The 18,326-nt window shown below is 40.7% G+C and overlaps 2 protein-coding genes across 5 annotated transcripts in view; one reads left to right on the top strand and one right to left on the bottom strand.

Moving 5' to 3' along the window:
- jak1 (Janus kinase 1) overlaps positions 1-12,935 on the top strand; it is a 43,298-nt gene extending 30,363 nt beyond the window's left edge. For all 4 annotated transcript variants that reach the window (XM_052073327.1, XM_052073326.1, XM_052073325.1 and 1 more), the window contains 11 exons: positions 9-136; positions 447-585; positions 1,504-1,655; positions 1,752-1,902; positions 3,887-3,975; positions 4,359-4,551; positions 4,903-5,027; positions 5,220-5,392; positions 6,979-7,096; positions 10,707-10,817; positions 11,966-12,935. In XM_052073327.1, the coding sequence (XP_051929287.1) occupies positions 9-136; positions 447-585; positions 1,504-1,655; positions 1,752-1,902; positions 3,887-3,975; positions 4,359-4,551; positions 4,903-5,027; positions 5,220-5,392; positions 6,979-7,096; positions 10,707-10,817; positions 11,966-12,079 (1,493 nt within the window). In that variant the 3' untranslated portion in view covers positions 12,080-12,935. The remainder of the gene's footprint in view (positions 1-8; positions 137-446; positions 586-1,503; positions 1,656-1,751; positions 1,903-3,886; positions 3,976-4,358; positions 4,552-4,902; positions 5,028-5,219; positions 5,393-6,978; positions 7,097-10,706; positions 10,818-11,965) is intronic.
- Positions 12,936-16,521: 3,586 nt separating this feature from the next.
- The window catches only part of raver2 (ribonucleoprotein, PTB-binding 2), a 48,152-nt gene continuing 46,347 nt past the window's right edge, over positions 16,522-18,326 (bottom strand). Inside the window, exon 16 of the mRNA XM_052073386.1 lies at positions 16,522-17,648. Coding sequence (XP_051929346.1) covers positions 17,508-17,648 — 141 coding nt within the window. The 3' untranslated portion in view covers positions 16,522-17,507. The remainder of the gene's footprint in view (positions 17,649-18,326) is intronic.

The following is an 18,326-nucleotide window of genomic DNA, read 5'->3' as shown; positions in this document are numbered from 1 at the left end:
TGTGGCAGATATCATTGTGGAAGAGTTTGTGGAACTCGGACCACTGGATTTGTTCATGAGGAGACAACAAAATCCACTTAGCACAGCTTGGAAGTTCCAGGTGGCCAAGCAGCTGGCCTCAGCTCTCAGCTATTTGGTGAGAATGCCACTTTGAATGGGGAACTCAAATATTTTCTTTGCAATAATACGTAACAGCTCACCTGTTTTCTAAGTTTGGTCCAAGGGCACTTTGATGGGGGGGAAAATGGCTTTATTGATATGCTTATTTCTTATTCCACCAACACAATACAAATCAGAGTTTAGACTAGTTGGGGTACATTCAACATATTATTGCAATTGTTTTTTTTTTTGTTTTTTTTTTACTTGAGTTCCCTTTTAAGCACGTTAAATACAGTCCATGTATATACTTGTGCAGTTTTAAACATAATTTTCATTTGAACATATAGGAGGACAAAAAGTTGGTCCATGGCTTCGTGTGTGCGAAAAACATCTTGCTAGCTCGATGTGGACTGGATGCTGATCAAGGAGGGCCCTTTATCAAGCTCAGTGACCCAGGAATCCCAATCACTGTGCTCACAAGAGAGGGTATATGTCTTACAAATAATAAAACCAAAATGCTTTGTAACCACTTTTTCGTTCTCTTTTGTTGAGTCAGCGGCAAGTAAAACTAAAAATGCGCCTAAATATGCATTTTCATGTGGTCACAGTCCAATGGTCCGATGCCACACACATTTTATTTATTCTTATTTTTCAATGAGATTTGATGCCCTCCTTTCAATTATTGCAAAATAATTTCGCTTGGAAATACCCATGACGCCTGTTTTCAAGCTATTCTAGGAGGTCAAAAATGCAAGGCAAGATGAGACAGCAGGATTTCTTCTAAAATTTTACATGTAAATAAGCTTTGCTCTCTAAAGATCACACTTATCCTTAATTTAAATATAGAAAATAACTTTTCTCTCATTTGTAGTATGTTATACCTTAACGTCTATGGCAAATGGAATGCTTTAATAGAATGCTTTATCTGCACGTTTCATCGTGATCGCCAGCAAGTCGATTTTCTTCGTCTCGGAATAGTTTGTCCACTGGAAAAACATTGATCATTTTTGCATTATATATAGAATTGGAATGAATGCATTACAACAGGTAAAGCAATGATTGGTACGTCAAATACATATTTGTTATGTACTGTATGTAAACTGGCCTATAGCAATTTTGATATGGATTATGCAAAAGTAACCACTGTGGTGGCCAGATAATTATTTCCAGCATGTTGAAAACATTCACATTATCTTCCGGTAGTTTAATGTTGATTTGTTATTTTATGGCTGTTTAATTTAAAATAATACATAATATAATTTTTGCATATTTGTGGACAGGTCAGTGAATTTGTCAAGTGGTAATGTGTGCACTGGTGCCGAGTTAAGAAAATGTGTGTGGATTACTTTTATTTGATTTATTTTCTTGCTCTGTGGATATTGACTGTTTGCTTTTGCTCTGTAGAGTGTGTTCATCGCATACCCTGGATTGCGCCTGAGTGTGTGAAGAATGCGTCTTCCCTGAGTGTTGCAGCTGACAAGTGGGGCTTTGGGACCACCCTATGGGAGATTTGTTATGATGGAGAGGAGCCACTGAAAGAAAAGAAGCTCACAGAGGTAGGGATACGAGCTGTCTGCAATTCACTAGCTCTTGTGTCTTCCATCTCAAACTCACCCGTCTGCATTCACCATATGAAATTTTGCTTTGAGCAGAAAGAGAGGTTTTATGAAACTGAGTGCCAGCTTGCGACCCCCGACTACAGAGAGTTGGCTGAACTGATGATCCACTGCATGAACTATGACCCAAAGAAGAGACCTTTCTTCAGGGCAATTGTTAGAGACATTGACAAACTGGAAGAAAAAAGTAAGACTATACTATATAATTCAGTGGTCCCCAAGCGCCAATTGGGCCACGGCCCATTTGGAGCTGGGCATACAGAGACAGTCGTCGTCTCCCCCTGATTTTTATTGTTCTTATTAATTTGGTGCTGGTGTTTTTATATATATATACATATATATAAGCACAGCATATATGTGCATACGTGTGTGTGTATTTGTGCGTGTGTGTGTGTGTATTTACATGTACAGTGGTACCTCTACTTACGAAATTAATTGGATCTGGAAACATTTCTTAACTATAAAATATTGTAAGTAGAGACGTGTTTTCCATTAAAATGCCCTAATTCAGGGGTCCCCAACCTTTCTTGCCCCACGGACCGGTTTATGTCAGACAATATTTTCAGGCACCGGCATTTAAGGTGTGGCGGAAATAATACGACAAAATAAAATGGTATGTGCTGCATGGAAACGGTGATGTTTTCGAAATATAGTAATAAACACAAGGAGCGTCATAAACACTCATATCGCGATGGTTATGTTTAATGCCTTCAAAATACAATACAATGTGAATTTAAAGTGCATGAAAATGACGACTCACCACAGCCCCGAGCTTGATTTTCTGCAACCAGACGGTCCCATCTCGTGGTAATAGGAGACAATGACACCTCAAGTGTGTGTTTTATGTCCAGTCTACTTCGTAATTTTTTTTAGTCGCCGTTGCTGCAGAAAACCCCGCCTCACACAGGTAGCATGTCTGAAATGGCAACAGTGCTATTGTGGCGTTCTCAGAATATTCAGCCATAACTTTAATCCAGTTGGCTCGAATGTACTTTTAAGGTAGCCGTCATTTGTGATCTGCAGCAGTTTTTTTACTCATTGTGTTTTTAGCGTAATTGGTCACGTGACGCAGAAGCGTGGCTTGACGTGTGTCAAGCGTGACACAGACGGATGTAACGGAGAATCTGGTAATATTCCAAAATAAAACATTTCGTATTCCGAAATAAATAAAACGGAATGAAGGCAAGTTCTTTCTGTGCGGCCCCCGACCAAATGCCCTGCGGACCGGCGGTGCCCCCCCCCTCCTCCCCCAAAAAATCAGACATAAGTACATGTTACAATTGGATTATTGCACAATAAATGAGAGTTGTGCATAATGTAAAAAACTGAAAAAAGTAAAGAATAAAAATGATGGCCATTAAACTTTTAACTGCGTCCTCATCGTTTTTTCCCCCCTCGTTAGTCCATGTTCTCTCTCAGAAGTGGTTTTTGCCTGGCGTTTTATAAAGAACTGATCTAAGGATCTTTGTTGTCGGCTTTAACAATGCTTCGAAAATGTCCAAGGCCAACATCAGCATAGTGAGCGGTTGCCCGATTGGTGAACTCTTTTTGTGGGTGATTCACATTTACATGAAACTATCGTAACACCTCAGGGCCTCGTGGGACGAATGACGAGGACGCTGCATCGACACATATCTCTCTATCTACACACACAGACACATACAGTAGAAGTCCCTCTTTGCCAATGGGATGCCAGGATGATGCTCGGTTGTAGCCAATGGCGGGGCAGCTATAAGTATGTTATGTTCAGGAAACTCAGGGTGGCGAGTAGCAGCCCATGCTGTATTTTGACATTTCTTTCGTAACAAGAGGCAATATTTTCCTGTTGAGACGTTTCATAACTTGAAAATTTCGTATGAAGAGAAGTTCGTAACTGGAGGTACCACTGTACATGTCTGGTTACGTGACCTATCTGATATCACTGTTTTCATTCACTATTTTTGTTTAGGTAGATGTGGGTGTTTTGTCGAGGGAGATCAAATCTGTCTACCACACTCGCATTGACAGATATTAGATTCATATCTGATTTTTATTCACTTTGGCCTGTTTCTGATCTGATTCCGAATGCAAAAATAAATTAGATAACGTGGAGGCCTTTGTGGTGAAATGTTACTCACTTGAGCAATTACAGGTATATTGTAACGAGGATTGTGATTCTTTTTCTCCTACAGATCCATCAATCAAACCACAGCCTGCTCCTGAAGTGGACCCAACTGTGTTTGAAAAGAGATTTCTGAGGAACATCAGAGATCTGGGACAGGTGAGGACTCATTGTTGTTTTATTGTGTTGGATTATTTTAGTCTCACACTAACGAGCAGAATCAGATGAGTAACCATTAATATTCATCTGAAGTCAACTATTCTGCCTTTGAAAAGACGGTACTGCTAAGTTCAAAAAGGTATTTGATTCACAATAGTATATGTTCATTGTTATTCATGTAATTTGCACAAGCTGTCGCTATAGTTCTCTAATATATCCCCTAATATAGTTGAATGTGGTCATTAAAACATTAGAAATTGAGAACTGTCTTTTTAGGGTAATATTTTATTGTCGGTGTATTTAGTCCCATTCGATTGTACAGGTGTACCAAATGTAGTAGCTCGAGATGGTATAATTAATGACTTCACTCCATTTTACTGAAGGGCCACTTTGGGAGGGTGGAGCTGTGTCGCTATGATCCCCGAGGAGATGGAACTGGCGAATTAGTGGCCGTGAAGTCGCTTAAGCCCGAGAATGGTCAAGAGAAAGGCAACAATCTCTCAAGTGAAATTAATATACTGAAGGCCCTCTACCATGAAAACATTGTCAAGTACAAGGGCATTTGCCTGGAGGAGGGTAAGCAATAAACACAGACAATACTGCATTCACATTTAGATGAAGAACTGATGACGATCTGAGAAGGAGCAGTTAACTTGGGCAATTGTATTGTGTTTTTTTGCCTTTAACGTTATTCAGTTTGCAATCTGAATTTGTGTGTAGCCTTGATGCAAACGCATGAAAATTAGTGCAGTTATGTGTCTGAAAGTAGACAATAAAAGAAGGCAAAATAAAGAAAAAATCTTTCGCCTCCATTATTTGTTCGGAAAGTGTGTGAGAATTACATTACCGGTTCATCAGTCTCTCAACATTAGAAGCCTCATTAATGCTCCTAACTTGGCATCTCTATCTTCATTTGTGTGCGAGCAGGTGGTCGGGCCACCAAGCTGATCATGGAATTCCTTCCTTTGGGAAGCTTGAAAGATTACTTGCCCGACAACAAAAGCAAGATCAGTCTCAGCACCCTGCTCAGCTATGCCACTCAAATCTGCCGGGTAGGTAACTGGGTACCACTGATTTAGGAGCAGAAAAACAAAACCAATTGTGGATGATCCACAATTAGGTGGAATTTACTCAACAGCGTTGGCAATTGTGCAGTATAAATTCAGTATGGGAGCATTTAGTCAACGAGCTCTCTGTTTTCGCCACTTGCGAGTGGAGTGACCAATATTACTTTGGTTTTTTAGGGAATGGACTACCTGGGATCACAAAATTACATCCACCGTGACCTGGCTGCCCGAAACGTGCTGGTGGAGAATGAGCGGACGGTGAAGATCGGCGACTTTGGCTTGACCAAAAGCATAAAGGACAACGAAGTCTATTACACGGTCAAGGATGACAACGACAGCCCGATTTACTGGTAAATACTAGAAGAACAACATCTGAAAAGTTGTGTCAAGAAAGACCTCATTTTACTGGATATTGTTTACGTTAATGAGTCTCATCTGGTGGTTGGGACTCAAGAGTGGATTTCGGACTACTTTTGTCTGAGTTGTACACAGCTAGGAAAGAAGTACAGATGGTTTTATTGTATTGACATGCGTCTTTTGATGTCACCAACGAATATGTGACATAAGAAGGCATGCTATATTGCAGTTTTTTTTTTATTGGATTGTCTTAAGCTTATGTTTTATAACTAAAACAATGATGACTTTCACTTTACTGTTGCGTTTGTGAAAGTTAGTGATCGACTTGGGTGAAATATTAAATATGCTTCCCAGGTCACATTTGCCTTTTATATGGAAAATAACAAGTGTGTGTTAGAAACTGTATGACCGTATTTCCCGCACTATGCTCACCAAAGTCTTCCATTTTCTTAAAAGCTCACGAGCACCTTAAAATCCGGTGCGTCTTGTGTATGGTCGTTATGGTTATACGTCGACTCCAAGATGGCTCCTTCCTGGAGACATGCTTCTAATGTTATAACTTGCTGTTGGTTCAGTGAACTGTGTCGCTGCCTTATTAAATAAGTTTGTGTTGCAGCTCCGAAAAAAGGAGAGCTGTGGTGTTAATTTTTTAAAACAGGTACGTCTTTGTCCGTCCCCATGCCTTCTCTTCCGTTTCACTCGAGAGGCGTTCATGGCCGCGTCCGAAAAACGTACATTAATTCTTACTTCAATGAAACCACGAAGAAAATCAAGCGAGGAAATCACGAAATAAATTCTGTAGGGGAGATCGAGAATTTATGTTGTGATTTCCTTGCTTGATTTTCTGTTTTGATGCATTATTTTAAATTTTGGTAGTTTCATTTAAGTACAGTAATAGTTAATTTACATTTTTCAGAGGCGGTCATGAAGCCTCTCAAGTTGAACGGATGCCTCTTGAGTTGAATGGAAGTAGCGTAGCACCATCTAGTGGAGGCATTGTGGATTGCACCTTTTAATGAGAAGCGTCCAATGTATGAAAACATTTGACAAAATAGCCATTCATTGAAGGTGCGCCTCATAATCCAGTGCGTCTTTTAGTGCGGGAAATACAGTACTTTTGGTGAAATGGTACATGTATTTGTATTTGGTACCCTCTGTACCATACCCAGTTTCCACATACTCCAACATATTTCTACATGGGTACGGGACTTGCCTGAACAGATGAGATCGATGTCAAAATATGAATGAAATTTTGTGGCTTGTATTTCGTGCATTTCATTTTACTTTTTTAATTTTTGTGCATGCATGTCATGGTTTTCCTCAGTTTCTTCATAAAGTGCTCTGAAAGGCACTTTATTCCTCTCAGCATGTGGAGTTGGGTTAATTTTTGAACACTAATCTGTCTTTGTTCTCAATTTCTTTAAAAATGTGTTGCGAGCATCATTTACAAAATGTGGGCCCATGGCTGACGCCAGTTTAGAGTAGTTTCTTTACAGCTTTAGTCACATTGTACTTATTATATGTACCATTACAACCGGCGTTGTCATTCCAGTCTCTCTCCTGTGTTTGTGTGCCTCAGGTATGCTCCGGAATGCCTGACTCACTGCAAGTTCTACCTTGCCTCAGATGTTTGGTCTTTTGGGGTGACCATGTATGAGCTCATCACCTACTGTGATCCCACCAAGGCCCCCATGCAGGTGCTCACAATTACACACCGCTCTTGTGAAAGCTTTGTGGTCGAACCCAATCTGTTCTTGGTCGACTCACTATGCTCTCCCCTAGGAAATGACGCACATTGAATTCATCACAATCATAAGACCTTTTATGAACTTAAGTATATATCGTGTATACATGCACATATATATATGTGTGTGTGTGTGTATATATATTAAGTACTGTATTTATAATGATAACGCAAGCTTAAAACGCACTGCAATGTAAAAGTAATGAGCTTATGTGAAAATACACCCCCCCCCCCCAAAAAAAAATGAAAAGAAAAAGAAAACTTTAATGATAAAGATTCAATGTCTGGGTGCGGTCTTGCCATGAGTCACCTCACATATCTATGATTCACATCATTCTTAAATGTTACACAACTTTAAAAATAAGTTACCCCGCAGTAAAATGGGAAATGAAAAGTCTGCTTTCACCTTGATCATGTTGTGTATGTTGATGCTGCTTTTAGCATGAGTCCGCTTGCTTGATGTAACTACTTCTTGGATCTTGCGAATCAAAACAAACAAACGGAGTTACCGTATTTTCAGATGTGATTTTAGTGGCATGCTTTCCTTTTGAAAATGTTAAAACATTGAACAGAATTTATCCGTGATGCTGCCGCCGATATCATAATCATATTGCTGAATAGAAACCTTTTCTTAAATATCTAGTGGTGTACATCAAATGTGGTACAATCAACATTTTGATACAGCTCGTCGATCTCATTAGTTTGCGAAGGTGTGCTCAATATAACGGCGTTGCCTGTATTTTTGTAAATGCACCGTTTGCTGATTTTTTTTTTATAATTTTTTTTTTTCAAAGTAACCTATCCTCCATTATTCGCTGAAAAACTTCCCAATTCATGTTTTTGATGTTCTCTGATATGCACTAAGATGCCACAAGATGGCACTAAAAGTTTTGTCTTGGTGCCAAGCTACTACAGGTGTACTGTGTCCCCTTCCTCTATTTGCGGGTTATAGGGACTGAACCCGAGCACATAGTAAACAAGTGCGCATAATTGACACCCGTATGTTTAATGAACAATTGTAAACACATAACATAAAATGTTTGGAATGAAAAGCAAAAAAATAAAAATTAAAAAAAAAGAACATCAATATGCAGCAACATATTCCAAACAGTAGGAAGTAAACAAAAAAGTCTGACCTCTATAATAGATTTTTTTTAAACAAATATCACAATATTGCATTATTTATATAATGTATGCCAAAAGAAAGAAAACACGCCATTCTGCACACGCGTACATTTTCTCATGGTTGGCTTCAACTTATAAACTCTTAGAGTTGGAGCAAAGACTATGTGAACCCTTTGGAATTCTTTGCCAAAATTTAACATAAAATGTGATCTGCGCTTTATTTAAATCACAAGAACAAACCAACAGTCTGCTTCAATACCACACAGTGTGTTTTTTCTAATTGAAAATAACTTACAATCACAGGACAAATTTTCTGTCAACGGAGAAATTTGGGCACACATTTTTCTTCCAAGGATTGCCTGTCTTGTCAAGGTGACTGCGGGGGTAGAATGCTCAATGAGGTAAAAATAACCCCAGCAGTAAATGACTTTCAGAAATCACCGGCACATGCCAACATCACTGTTGACAAATCTACCGTACATCAAACGTTACATAGAAACGAAGTTCATGTGGGAACACAGTGGAAGAAGAAGCTGAAGCTGCCTTAAAAAATAAAATGTGCTACACATTTGAAGCATGCTAAAGAGCACTTGGATGATCTACAGGACTACTGGCAAAATATTCAGTGTACAGATGAATTGTTTGGGAGGAACACACAATGCCATGTGTGGAGGAAAAATGGCCCAGTACACTAACATCAAATCCAACTGTGAAGCATGATGGAGGAAGTATCGTGGTTTGCTTTACCACTTCAGGGCCTGGGTAGTTTGCTGTCATGTAGAGATTTCACAACTTTATCAAGCTATTTTTCTGAAGAATCGAGGCCATCTGTCCAACAGAAGAGCACGGGTTTTCCAACATTACAATGAACCAAAACACAGACAACAATTGACAATGGAATGGCTTCAGAAGAAGAAAATGTGTTTTGGAGGGGGCCAGTCAAAGTCCTCACTTCAACCCGATTGAGATTGAGATGTCACGTCAAGAGAGAGCAATTCACAGCAGTCAGTCCAAGAGTCCTGCCAAGTAAAGCCAAATGGTCCAAAATTCATTCCGATTGTTGTGCATGTCTGATCTGCAACTACAAGAAACATTTGGTTCAACTTATTGCTGCCAAAGGAAGCGAGACCAGTAGCTAAATCCATGGATTTACTTTTTCCCCCCCTCCATGTCTTGTCAATCTTTACATGGTATGCTCTATAAAGATATGCAAACATAACAATTATTTGTGTGGCATTAGTCTAAACCAGGCATGTCCAAAGTCCGGCCCGCGGGCCAAATCCGTCCCGCGGTCGAATTTCATCCGGCCCTCGGCCCCTGTCATAAAATCAGTGCCGTCTGGCCCGCAGGTTGGGCGCAATGGAACACGTGTTGCATTGACTGAGGTCTCGTAGACTGGTGAGTGATGTTTCATAGAGTACTGCTTCCCTCTAGTGGCTAAATGAGTAATAGCATTCACTAAATGAGTAATAGCATTTAGACACTAGAGGGCATCACTCACGAGTTAACAAGACATCACTCCATGTTTATATTGACTGATATGTCATATTTCAAATGATCCTTGCAGTTGTGGATATGTGTATTGCTTGTTCATTTCCCTGTTGTTCGAGTCAAAGGTTTTGTGACTATTGAAAAGTCATGGTGATACATCTTATGTTTCAAATCAATCAATTTGCACTCAGGAGACTTCTGTTTAAGAAAAAGTCAAGTGAATAAGCAGTTGCATGTGATATACCTGTTTCAAATGAACCAAAAGAAATTCTTAAGATTGTTGAAATTAAAATAAAAATGGAAATGTGAAACAGACTGGCTTACTAAAATTTGTTGAACAATATTGTTGTTCAATGTAAAGAATGTCAGCCAAGGTCGGCCCCCCGACATTTTACCACATAAAATCTGGCCCCCTTGGCAAAAAGTTTGGACACCCCTGGTCTAAACAGACCTCGTTTATTCTTGTGATTTAAAGCCAACATTCAATGGCTCGTGCAGAAATTGACAAAAATCCAAATGGCTCGCATACTTTTTCAGCCCACTGTACAGCCACGCACAAACTTACGCATGCACATAAATTTATTTTTCTCTTTTTTATACACACTCTTTTTCAATAATGTCTAAAGAGAGAATACAGTAGTAAATCACGATATGAGGCTCCTCAACTCACTTCAACATAATTCCTTGCAACCAGACGGTGTCAAAGCGTTAAATGAAACAAGGCTGTAGCCTGAGTACAAGCACAAATGCTGTGGGTGAGTTTTTGGCTGAAAAGACTTTTAGAGGCCGTTATTTATGTTTTTGGAGCAGGGCTCTCAGTCCCTATGCCCGAATTTTGGAGGCAGATAAATGTCCATTGCATTTGGTCAGAATGTCAGGTTTGTCTTTTGAATGCAGTTGACAGTTTGTACTGGACTGTACTTGACTACCTTCTTTTCCTTCTCCAGCTGTTCTCCAAGATGATCGGTTCCTCCCATGGTCAGATGATCATTGTTCATTTGCTCCACGTGCTGGAGGAGGGCAAAAGATTACCACAACCCGAAGGCTGCCTTGAACCCGTAAGACACTTAAGTTATGCCTTCCAACATTCAAATGATTTTGAATCGATATTTGAAATCCGCATATGTAGTAAATATTGGAAAGTGTCCTCATTTATGCCTGCCGCCATTTGTGTTGCAATCTTCATAGATCAGGCAACACCTATGGGCTGAAATATGTCTCACCAGAAACTGAATCTATCTCATTTATGTTTGGATTTGAATTGCTGAACTTGAATAAGTGAACTGAATCAGAATTACGCATTATTGCATTATTTAATTTGAATCTTAACCGGAATCACATTTTTTGCTGTGGTAAATGTGTTTGAGGGGGTCCATAGTTAATGGCTATAACATTGGGAGATCACAAACGAGGTGTGGTGGATGTAAGAATACGTCATCACGCGGCACACCCGTTTTTTTCCCCTTTAGTTGTTTAGCCTGTATAGCCTAGAAATGTATTCATCCAAATAGTTACTGTCACAACAATCGAGTAGGCTAAGCTTTATGTTGCGGCAAGTGATGCTTGACTAACATTAAGAACGGGTAATTCAAATGATGAGTATGCTAACACGTGCCACTGATGGCCTAGTAGTTTGCGATTAAATCTTGATAACTACTGGACTGCATTAGTAACAAAACTAGGCCCAACTAGTAGGCATGTTTCAGGCAATAGTAGTCTTCTTCGATCAAGCAAAAGCTGTTTGGGCATACACAATATTCACATATGTGTTGGTACTACAGTCTACTAATACTGCACTCGTTGACAACTGTGTGCTCCTCCTTTCACAAGTGACATGAAACTCCCCTGCCTTGAGTTACTGTATTCTGCTCGTAATTCTCCAGTACTACACATCGACCGTCTACCACGAGTCGCACAGTTTTGCCTCAATTGTAGCAATGGAGTAGTTTTATTTGTCAGGACAAAGGGAATACTACTAAACACAGTAGACCTTAAATTAAGGTTGAGGATGTTGATTACATGCTCAAATGGCTTGTCGAGCATTTGTCTGATTTCCTTAAGGATACTCGTGGCAGTAGTCAATCCATGAGTGTGGTGACTTGTCCTCAAGCTGCGTGACAAAGATTGTGGCATAAACAGCGTTCCATGTCCATGTGACAGTGCCGATGAGTAAGTGCACTGTACTATTGTGTGTCTGTCACCGCAGGTGTATGAGTTGATGCGCAAGTGCTGGGAGCACGCCCCCGAGAGGAGGATCACCTTCAAGCAGCTCATAGACGAGCTAAGCAACATCCGGCAGCAGCTCGGCTCTCCTGAATAAAACGTCAGCCCATATTAGCTAGCACCTTGATCATACTCTGGACGCACTGCTCGCTACTAATTAATATGATCGCACTTCTGTTACGTGTGCCCTCCTCTCGTATGCGCCAATGTGTGAGAATCTGCGGCAGATCAACGATCCCATCGTGTGACTCCCTTCAAGCCATTTTGCATGGTTGGATGGATGTTTTTATTTTGTCTTAATTCCAAATGCCACACTTTTATCAGAAGGAGCATCCTGCGCCATGGACTCGTGCGCAACACAATGGTTGGTGGAGCAATTTTATCAAGTTGGGCCAGCCCACATTGCAGATGACCCCCCAAACTCCAACACACACACACACACACACCCCCCCCCCCAAAAAAAAATATATATATATATATATAATATTATATATATCTCGCCACTGATTTATCCTTTAAGGATTATGCACCTGAGTTGATGACGTAGTCTTCAAATAGTTGAAAAGTCATTGATATGGTTTGCTAATGAGTGGCAGGTATACATCGGTCGCACTTCTTCATCCGACTGCGCTAGCCTGAGATTTGACAGTTATTTTTTCAAAAAAACAACAAAAACCCAAAAAGTGTATTCGTTTTGTAGTACTGATAGTCGCACCTTACCTATTTAGTTAATTTACAGGGCATTCTCAGTTGAAATGTATTTTAAACAATTATTTCACATTTATATCTGTAATTGTATTTCCCTTCTACTTTACCATTTCACTCTGTATGTGAGAGGCTCTCAGCAAGGCTTTTATTGTATCTATGTAACAGAATGAAAAAAAAGGACACACTTGAGTTCACATTTTAATTAGGAATGTAAAAGACAATTCCTCATGAAAGCAAAAACAAAATAACAGTCTAACATATGGGACATAAAACATCCATAGTTATACAGTGGGAAAATAAATAAAATCACTGTCTTCTTTGTCTTTCCAAAGGCTATTTCATTAACTAACTTCAAGATATACAGGTACACTGTGAGTGTGTTTGTGGGGGTGGGGGGTCAAATGACACCCCCCTCCCCCCGCACACACTTATGCATTCACCGAGATATAACAAACAAAATCTATATACTGTATATCAAATCTCGAATAAATAAAGGCCTTAGATTTACAAAGCGTGAATCACAGACATTCTAGTCCTCATCTGAAGTCATGAGCACTAAATATGGTATTTAAAGGGCAAGTCAACCACAAAATGTTCTTTACAATAATATATCAACTTGTCTAAGCACTGCTTTCTGATTCACATTGCATTTGTAGAATGAATTAAGCAGCAAAATCTCAGAGGGCGGCCATTTCGCCCCTGACTGTCAACTGAAAATGACATCGCAGTTGCTCGGCGCTCAGGTATCAACTACTCACAGCTTACCTGTTTTCTGAAGCTGAGCCATAAGTGGTTGTTACCGAGCAACTGCGATGTCATTTTCAGTCGACAGCAAATAGCAAAATGTCTGCCCCCTGAGAGAGACAAAAACAGGTGGATTTTACTGCTCACTCATATTCCACAACTGCAAAATTAGAATGCCATGTTTTGACAAGTGGGGCTGCACAGAACATATTCTTGTAAAGAAACGATTGCGGTTGACTTCGCATATAAGTATCACACAGTTGTTTACTGTATGGCCAGCCCTATCTGACCAATGTATCCTAGTAGACATACTGGTACTTTTGCAATACGCTTGATTTCTGCAACCAAGAGAATGCAATCGCAGACATGAAAATGATTGCAGAAGCAATCGCGGTTAAAGAAAACAGTACATTCCATGAGTATGAAAATCATTTTGCGGCGTACATTCGGGGGCACGGGCTCTCATCTACGTTGAAACAAATCTATAGGATTTAAAAGGCCCAGTTACAATTCAGTACAGCAGATGGGGAACTTATTTTTATCTAAAAACGCATTTGAGGGCCACTGAGATATGTGAAAATGTAAGACTTTTTTTCCAGGTCCTAGGAATATTGAGAAATCATTTTGATTCAGGAACAAAGACATCAAAGATTCTAGAACAGTGTTGGTCTTGCGCCATCGGGTGAACAACAGGAATGGGTCCTGCGAGATTGGTGTGTTTTGAAAATTGCATGGTAAGGACCGATCAACTAATGTCGCTTTCCGTTCCCCACCCCAGCAACAGACAATGAAAAAGAGACTGGTCACAACATTGACAGAAAGGGCTGACCGTGCTGCAATGCTCCCAATAACTCACAGATGACTGGCGAAAGCAGCGTCGAGACAGCAGATTCCAGCCCGCTGACTTGGCAATTCGCAGGCTCAACGTCAGTCGTAGAGCCACATACATGTCTGAGGGGGTGGGGGCTCTTGTATGAGCGAGCGCTGGGTGGTCAAACTCTTTGAAACACCTCTCCCTTGAATGGGCACATCTATGCCGTGACATCATACTTCAATAAACTGGAAGATGATGCACATACATACAGTTAAGTCCAGAAGTGTTTCGGCAACATTGAAGTTGATTACAGAAATGGGCAATGTAGTACTCTATGGAAATATGTACTCGAAAGTGAATTACAGGTACATTACAAAAATTAAAGGTGCCTACTTCACTAAGCATGATGACATCACAAGACTAGAGCAGATTAGGCAAAAAAGAGAATGGTGTCATGGAAGAACACGTCATTTTAGCCCACTGATCCTCAAAAAAGGTGAACACGCTCATCTGCTATTGCTTTTTAAAGTGTTGCCAAGGCGATGCAAGTGCAGCACAAGAATTCCACCCAACAAGAGAACAATTTTTTAAAAAATCAAATATTTGCAAGAATATATTGAGTATTAGGGTACTACTGAAAACAACAATTATGCAAATAAAGTCAGAATTGTATCATACAAAATTACACAAGAGAAAAAAATTACATAACACTTTTTTTTTAACAAGGCTAGTCCAAAAATATCTAAATGTAGTCACTACTGCGGGTATAAAGTAATAATTGTGCAACTTAATAAGTAATATTGCTCTCGTATAAACAGAACTGTGAACACAAGGAATATCACGTTCATGTGTGGGGATTTTGAAATCCCTCCTTCAATGACATAGGTACGTTTGACTTTTTTTTCTTGCCCTTACACTTGTTACACCTCATGTTTTTTTCAGCATTATTCTGTCTTTTCAGCGTGGCCCAAGCGGTCCTTGTTAAAAGGATTATTATACATTCAGCAGCAGTAAGCGATTTAGTTATTGCCATACCAAGCAGAAATACTAAAATAGCAATCCCTCATCAACAAAAGTTTGATCGGATTTTTTTTTATACAGAAAACTGATATTGATAGGTTTAAAAAATTGTCAGACAATGTGTTTTTTGGGACTAAAGAAAACAGATTCACGCCACGCTCTGATGTGCTTTTGTAATCAAAGACCATTGGAAGGTGAGCGGTGACGGCAACAAAACCCAGCAAACCTCTCTCATTGCACCACCGGTGCGTTATGACTACGTACTATATTTTGTCCTCATCGTGAGGACATTCCTTTTGCAAATCCCAAACTGGTACAAGGAAAATGTGCCGTGTTGTGTGTGATTTTATGCAAAACATTTGGATGAAACGTTCCACAAATCCACCTGGAAAGGTGAATGTTCGATTGCAGTCGTGAGATATATCCGTAACAAGCTTCATAAGTGACACAAAAAAGCTGGACAATGGAGTGTAGCCCCTGCAAGAAATGTTTGATTGAAAGAGAACAGTCAGGTGGACTGGGAATCATTCAGTCTGTCAAGTTTGACCCATCGGGAAGAAATTCAGGGGCCTCCCTAATGTCGCCTTACCAGTCTTGCAAAGAAAGAAAACGAGACCAGAATATTTATTTATGTACTCCCCCATAGATTGGGAACTTATACAATTCCATAAAAAAAATAGGGCACATCTGTTCTTTTTTTGCAGGGACTACAAAAACATTGTTACAAATACACAGCAAAGAGGATTTAAAATCGTTGTATTTACATGTTCTTGTGGTACGTTGTGCTCACAACAGAGCTTACAAACGTCCGCAATTAATACAGAGCTGCGTGTCGCACATGGCTTACGATCAGTGTCATGATGTCGAAAGACAAACAGAGACATTAAAAATTCTGTTTCTTTGTGGATTTTTGGATGGAAGAAGGGTGCACATTTCTTTCCATCCAAAACTGTTGTACTTTTTAGAACACTAATTGTTTCAGATGAGGTAATTGCAACCACCTGGGAAGGGCCAATTGTTGCTTGGACCTGATTGGCCTGAAGCTCAAGTGAACTCCCTTTAAAAGAGGAATGAGGAAGTCACTGGAGGCCGGACAACTTAGAGAGCAGTGCTACACGTGGGCTGCTCAAAACCGGTCAACTGACACTCCTGAAAATAAAGAAAACTGGAAAATCTCCTGGCTGAATTGCCTTTTTATTCTTTTTCACCTGGCCTGCTGTTTTTCGCCGCACGACAACTAGACTATTTGGAGATTCACTTCAGTCCACTCTATTGATGGTGAGAAGCTCTTATATGTCAATAGGACTCTTCATCCACGCCTTGTTTCCTGACGTCCCCCCCGCCCCCACCTCCCATGTGTTGGGAGTATAAAATGGCTGACGCTTCCTACAGATACAGCTTATGCACACTTGATAAACGCACACTTGGAGGCACATGGAAAAACGTTCCATGTAGAAAAGAGTAATACAGCAGTCGAAGGAAAAAGAAGAGACGTTAAAGCACTAACAGACACACCCTTGTCGGACTGTTTCAATTTAACGTTGTTAGTTTGTTAGACCAGTTGGTTAGCATGTTGGCCTACAGCCCACATCCGTACACAAACGTCCAAAGTAATATCGGTCGAGTTGCCACACCGGGGCAGAATGATGACAAATTAAGGAGGGTTAAGGCTTGAATCGGACTAAAGCAACCGCTCACGTGGGAGCATTTGCCCATTTGCCGTTCGACATTCACAAATTCAACTCCCGGTGGATTCGTTTGGGGCAACTAGATTCTGTTCATTGCTGAAAAAAAACTCCTTTTTTTTGCAATGCTCAGACCAAAGCCATAAAGGTATTACTTAAATGCCACTTAGGCGTTTTATTGAGACAAAAGCAGTGCTTTGCCACCATCCAGTGGCACTTGTAGGCAATTAAAAACCTTCCAGTGGGACTACGGATTTGAGAGAATATTGTCCCAATGGGGTTCTCGGTTGACAAAGATCCCGACACGCCACCTTTCCAGGTTGTCAAAGGCGCCGAATAGACGTGTGCGCAGATGCATGGCGTCACGCAAGAACAAGAAGGCACGCTTTTCATTAGATTGGATTGTTTTACACAAGTGGCCTGGAAGTGGATTTACATCAATGTGACTACAGCGTTAGCGTTTGGGATAGACGCCTAAACGTGCATCCAGCGTCAAAGATTCCGCCACGAGACGGAGCTGTGAGCCCCCCGCCACCCTGAGTGATCTTGTCAATCTAGAGCCTCTTCCTCTTGAAATAGTCAGCATACTGCCCCCCGAGGCCTTGGGAATGCTGCCCGATGTAGCCGCCATCTGATGGTGTCACTTCTTGCACAGCCAACTGGGGGTACTCCCTCTTGTGGCCTCGCGTCTGGTTCTAAAAAATAAAAAAGGGACAAATCACACTTTTCGCCAAAAGATTGAATGAGCCGTCGCACCCCGCGATGGCACTCAGCCCAGGGTGGACCCCACCTCTCCCCACAGTCAGCAGATAGAAAATGGACGGCTGGCTTGATGTGATTTATACATTACTGACATTGTTTGTCTGTTGAAGGCACACAACGGAAGTTTGGGCTCCGAACAATTGCACAAAATAGCTGAGAGAAGTTCAGCGAAAAGGAACGAGACAACAATGCAAACTTGCTGGGTTGGTGTGTGCTTTAGGATAAGAGCAAGGCTAACAGAGAGAGAGAGCGAGAGAGAGGAGGCCACAAAAGGCGGTCTGTCCAAACAAATGAAAATCTCCCTTGAGACAGTGCTGCCGAGCTCGGGTTTCCACATCCTGTCCCTTAATCTCATCAGCCATCGCTCTCTCTCCTCTTGTCAGCTGTTCTGACTTGAAACATGAAATGCCCATTACTTTAGTGACAAGCAGCATCATCATCAGGTCAGGAGAATGGACCTAGAAGAATCATGACGTCAAGATTTTTGCTGCTTCCCAGCTGGGAGGAGATGAACTTCCAACTTCCATTATCCACAAGTGCAGATCGTCTTGCAGTCACTTATAAACAGACTTTGCCAGACGATCTGCTGCACAGACGCCATGTACAAAACC

This window comes from Hippocampus zosterae, chromosome 8 (assembly GCF_025434085.1).
Source record: "Hippocampus zosterae strain Florida chromosome 8, ASM2543408v3, whole genome shotgun sequence".
In the NCBI taxonomy this organism is placed as follows: domain Eukaryota; kingdom Metazoa; phylum Chordata; class Actinopteri; order Syngnathiformes; family Syngnathidae; genus Hippocampus; species Hippocampus zosterae.
The sequence above is the reverse complement of the archived record's forward strand: the minus strand, read 5'-3'. Positions and strand labels throughout refer to the sequence as shown.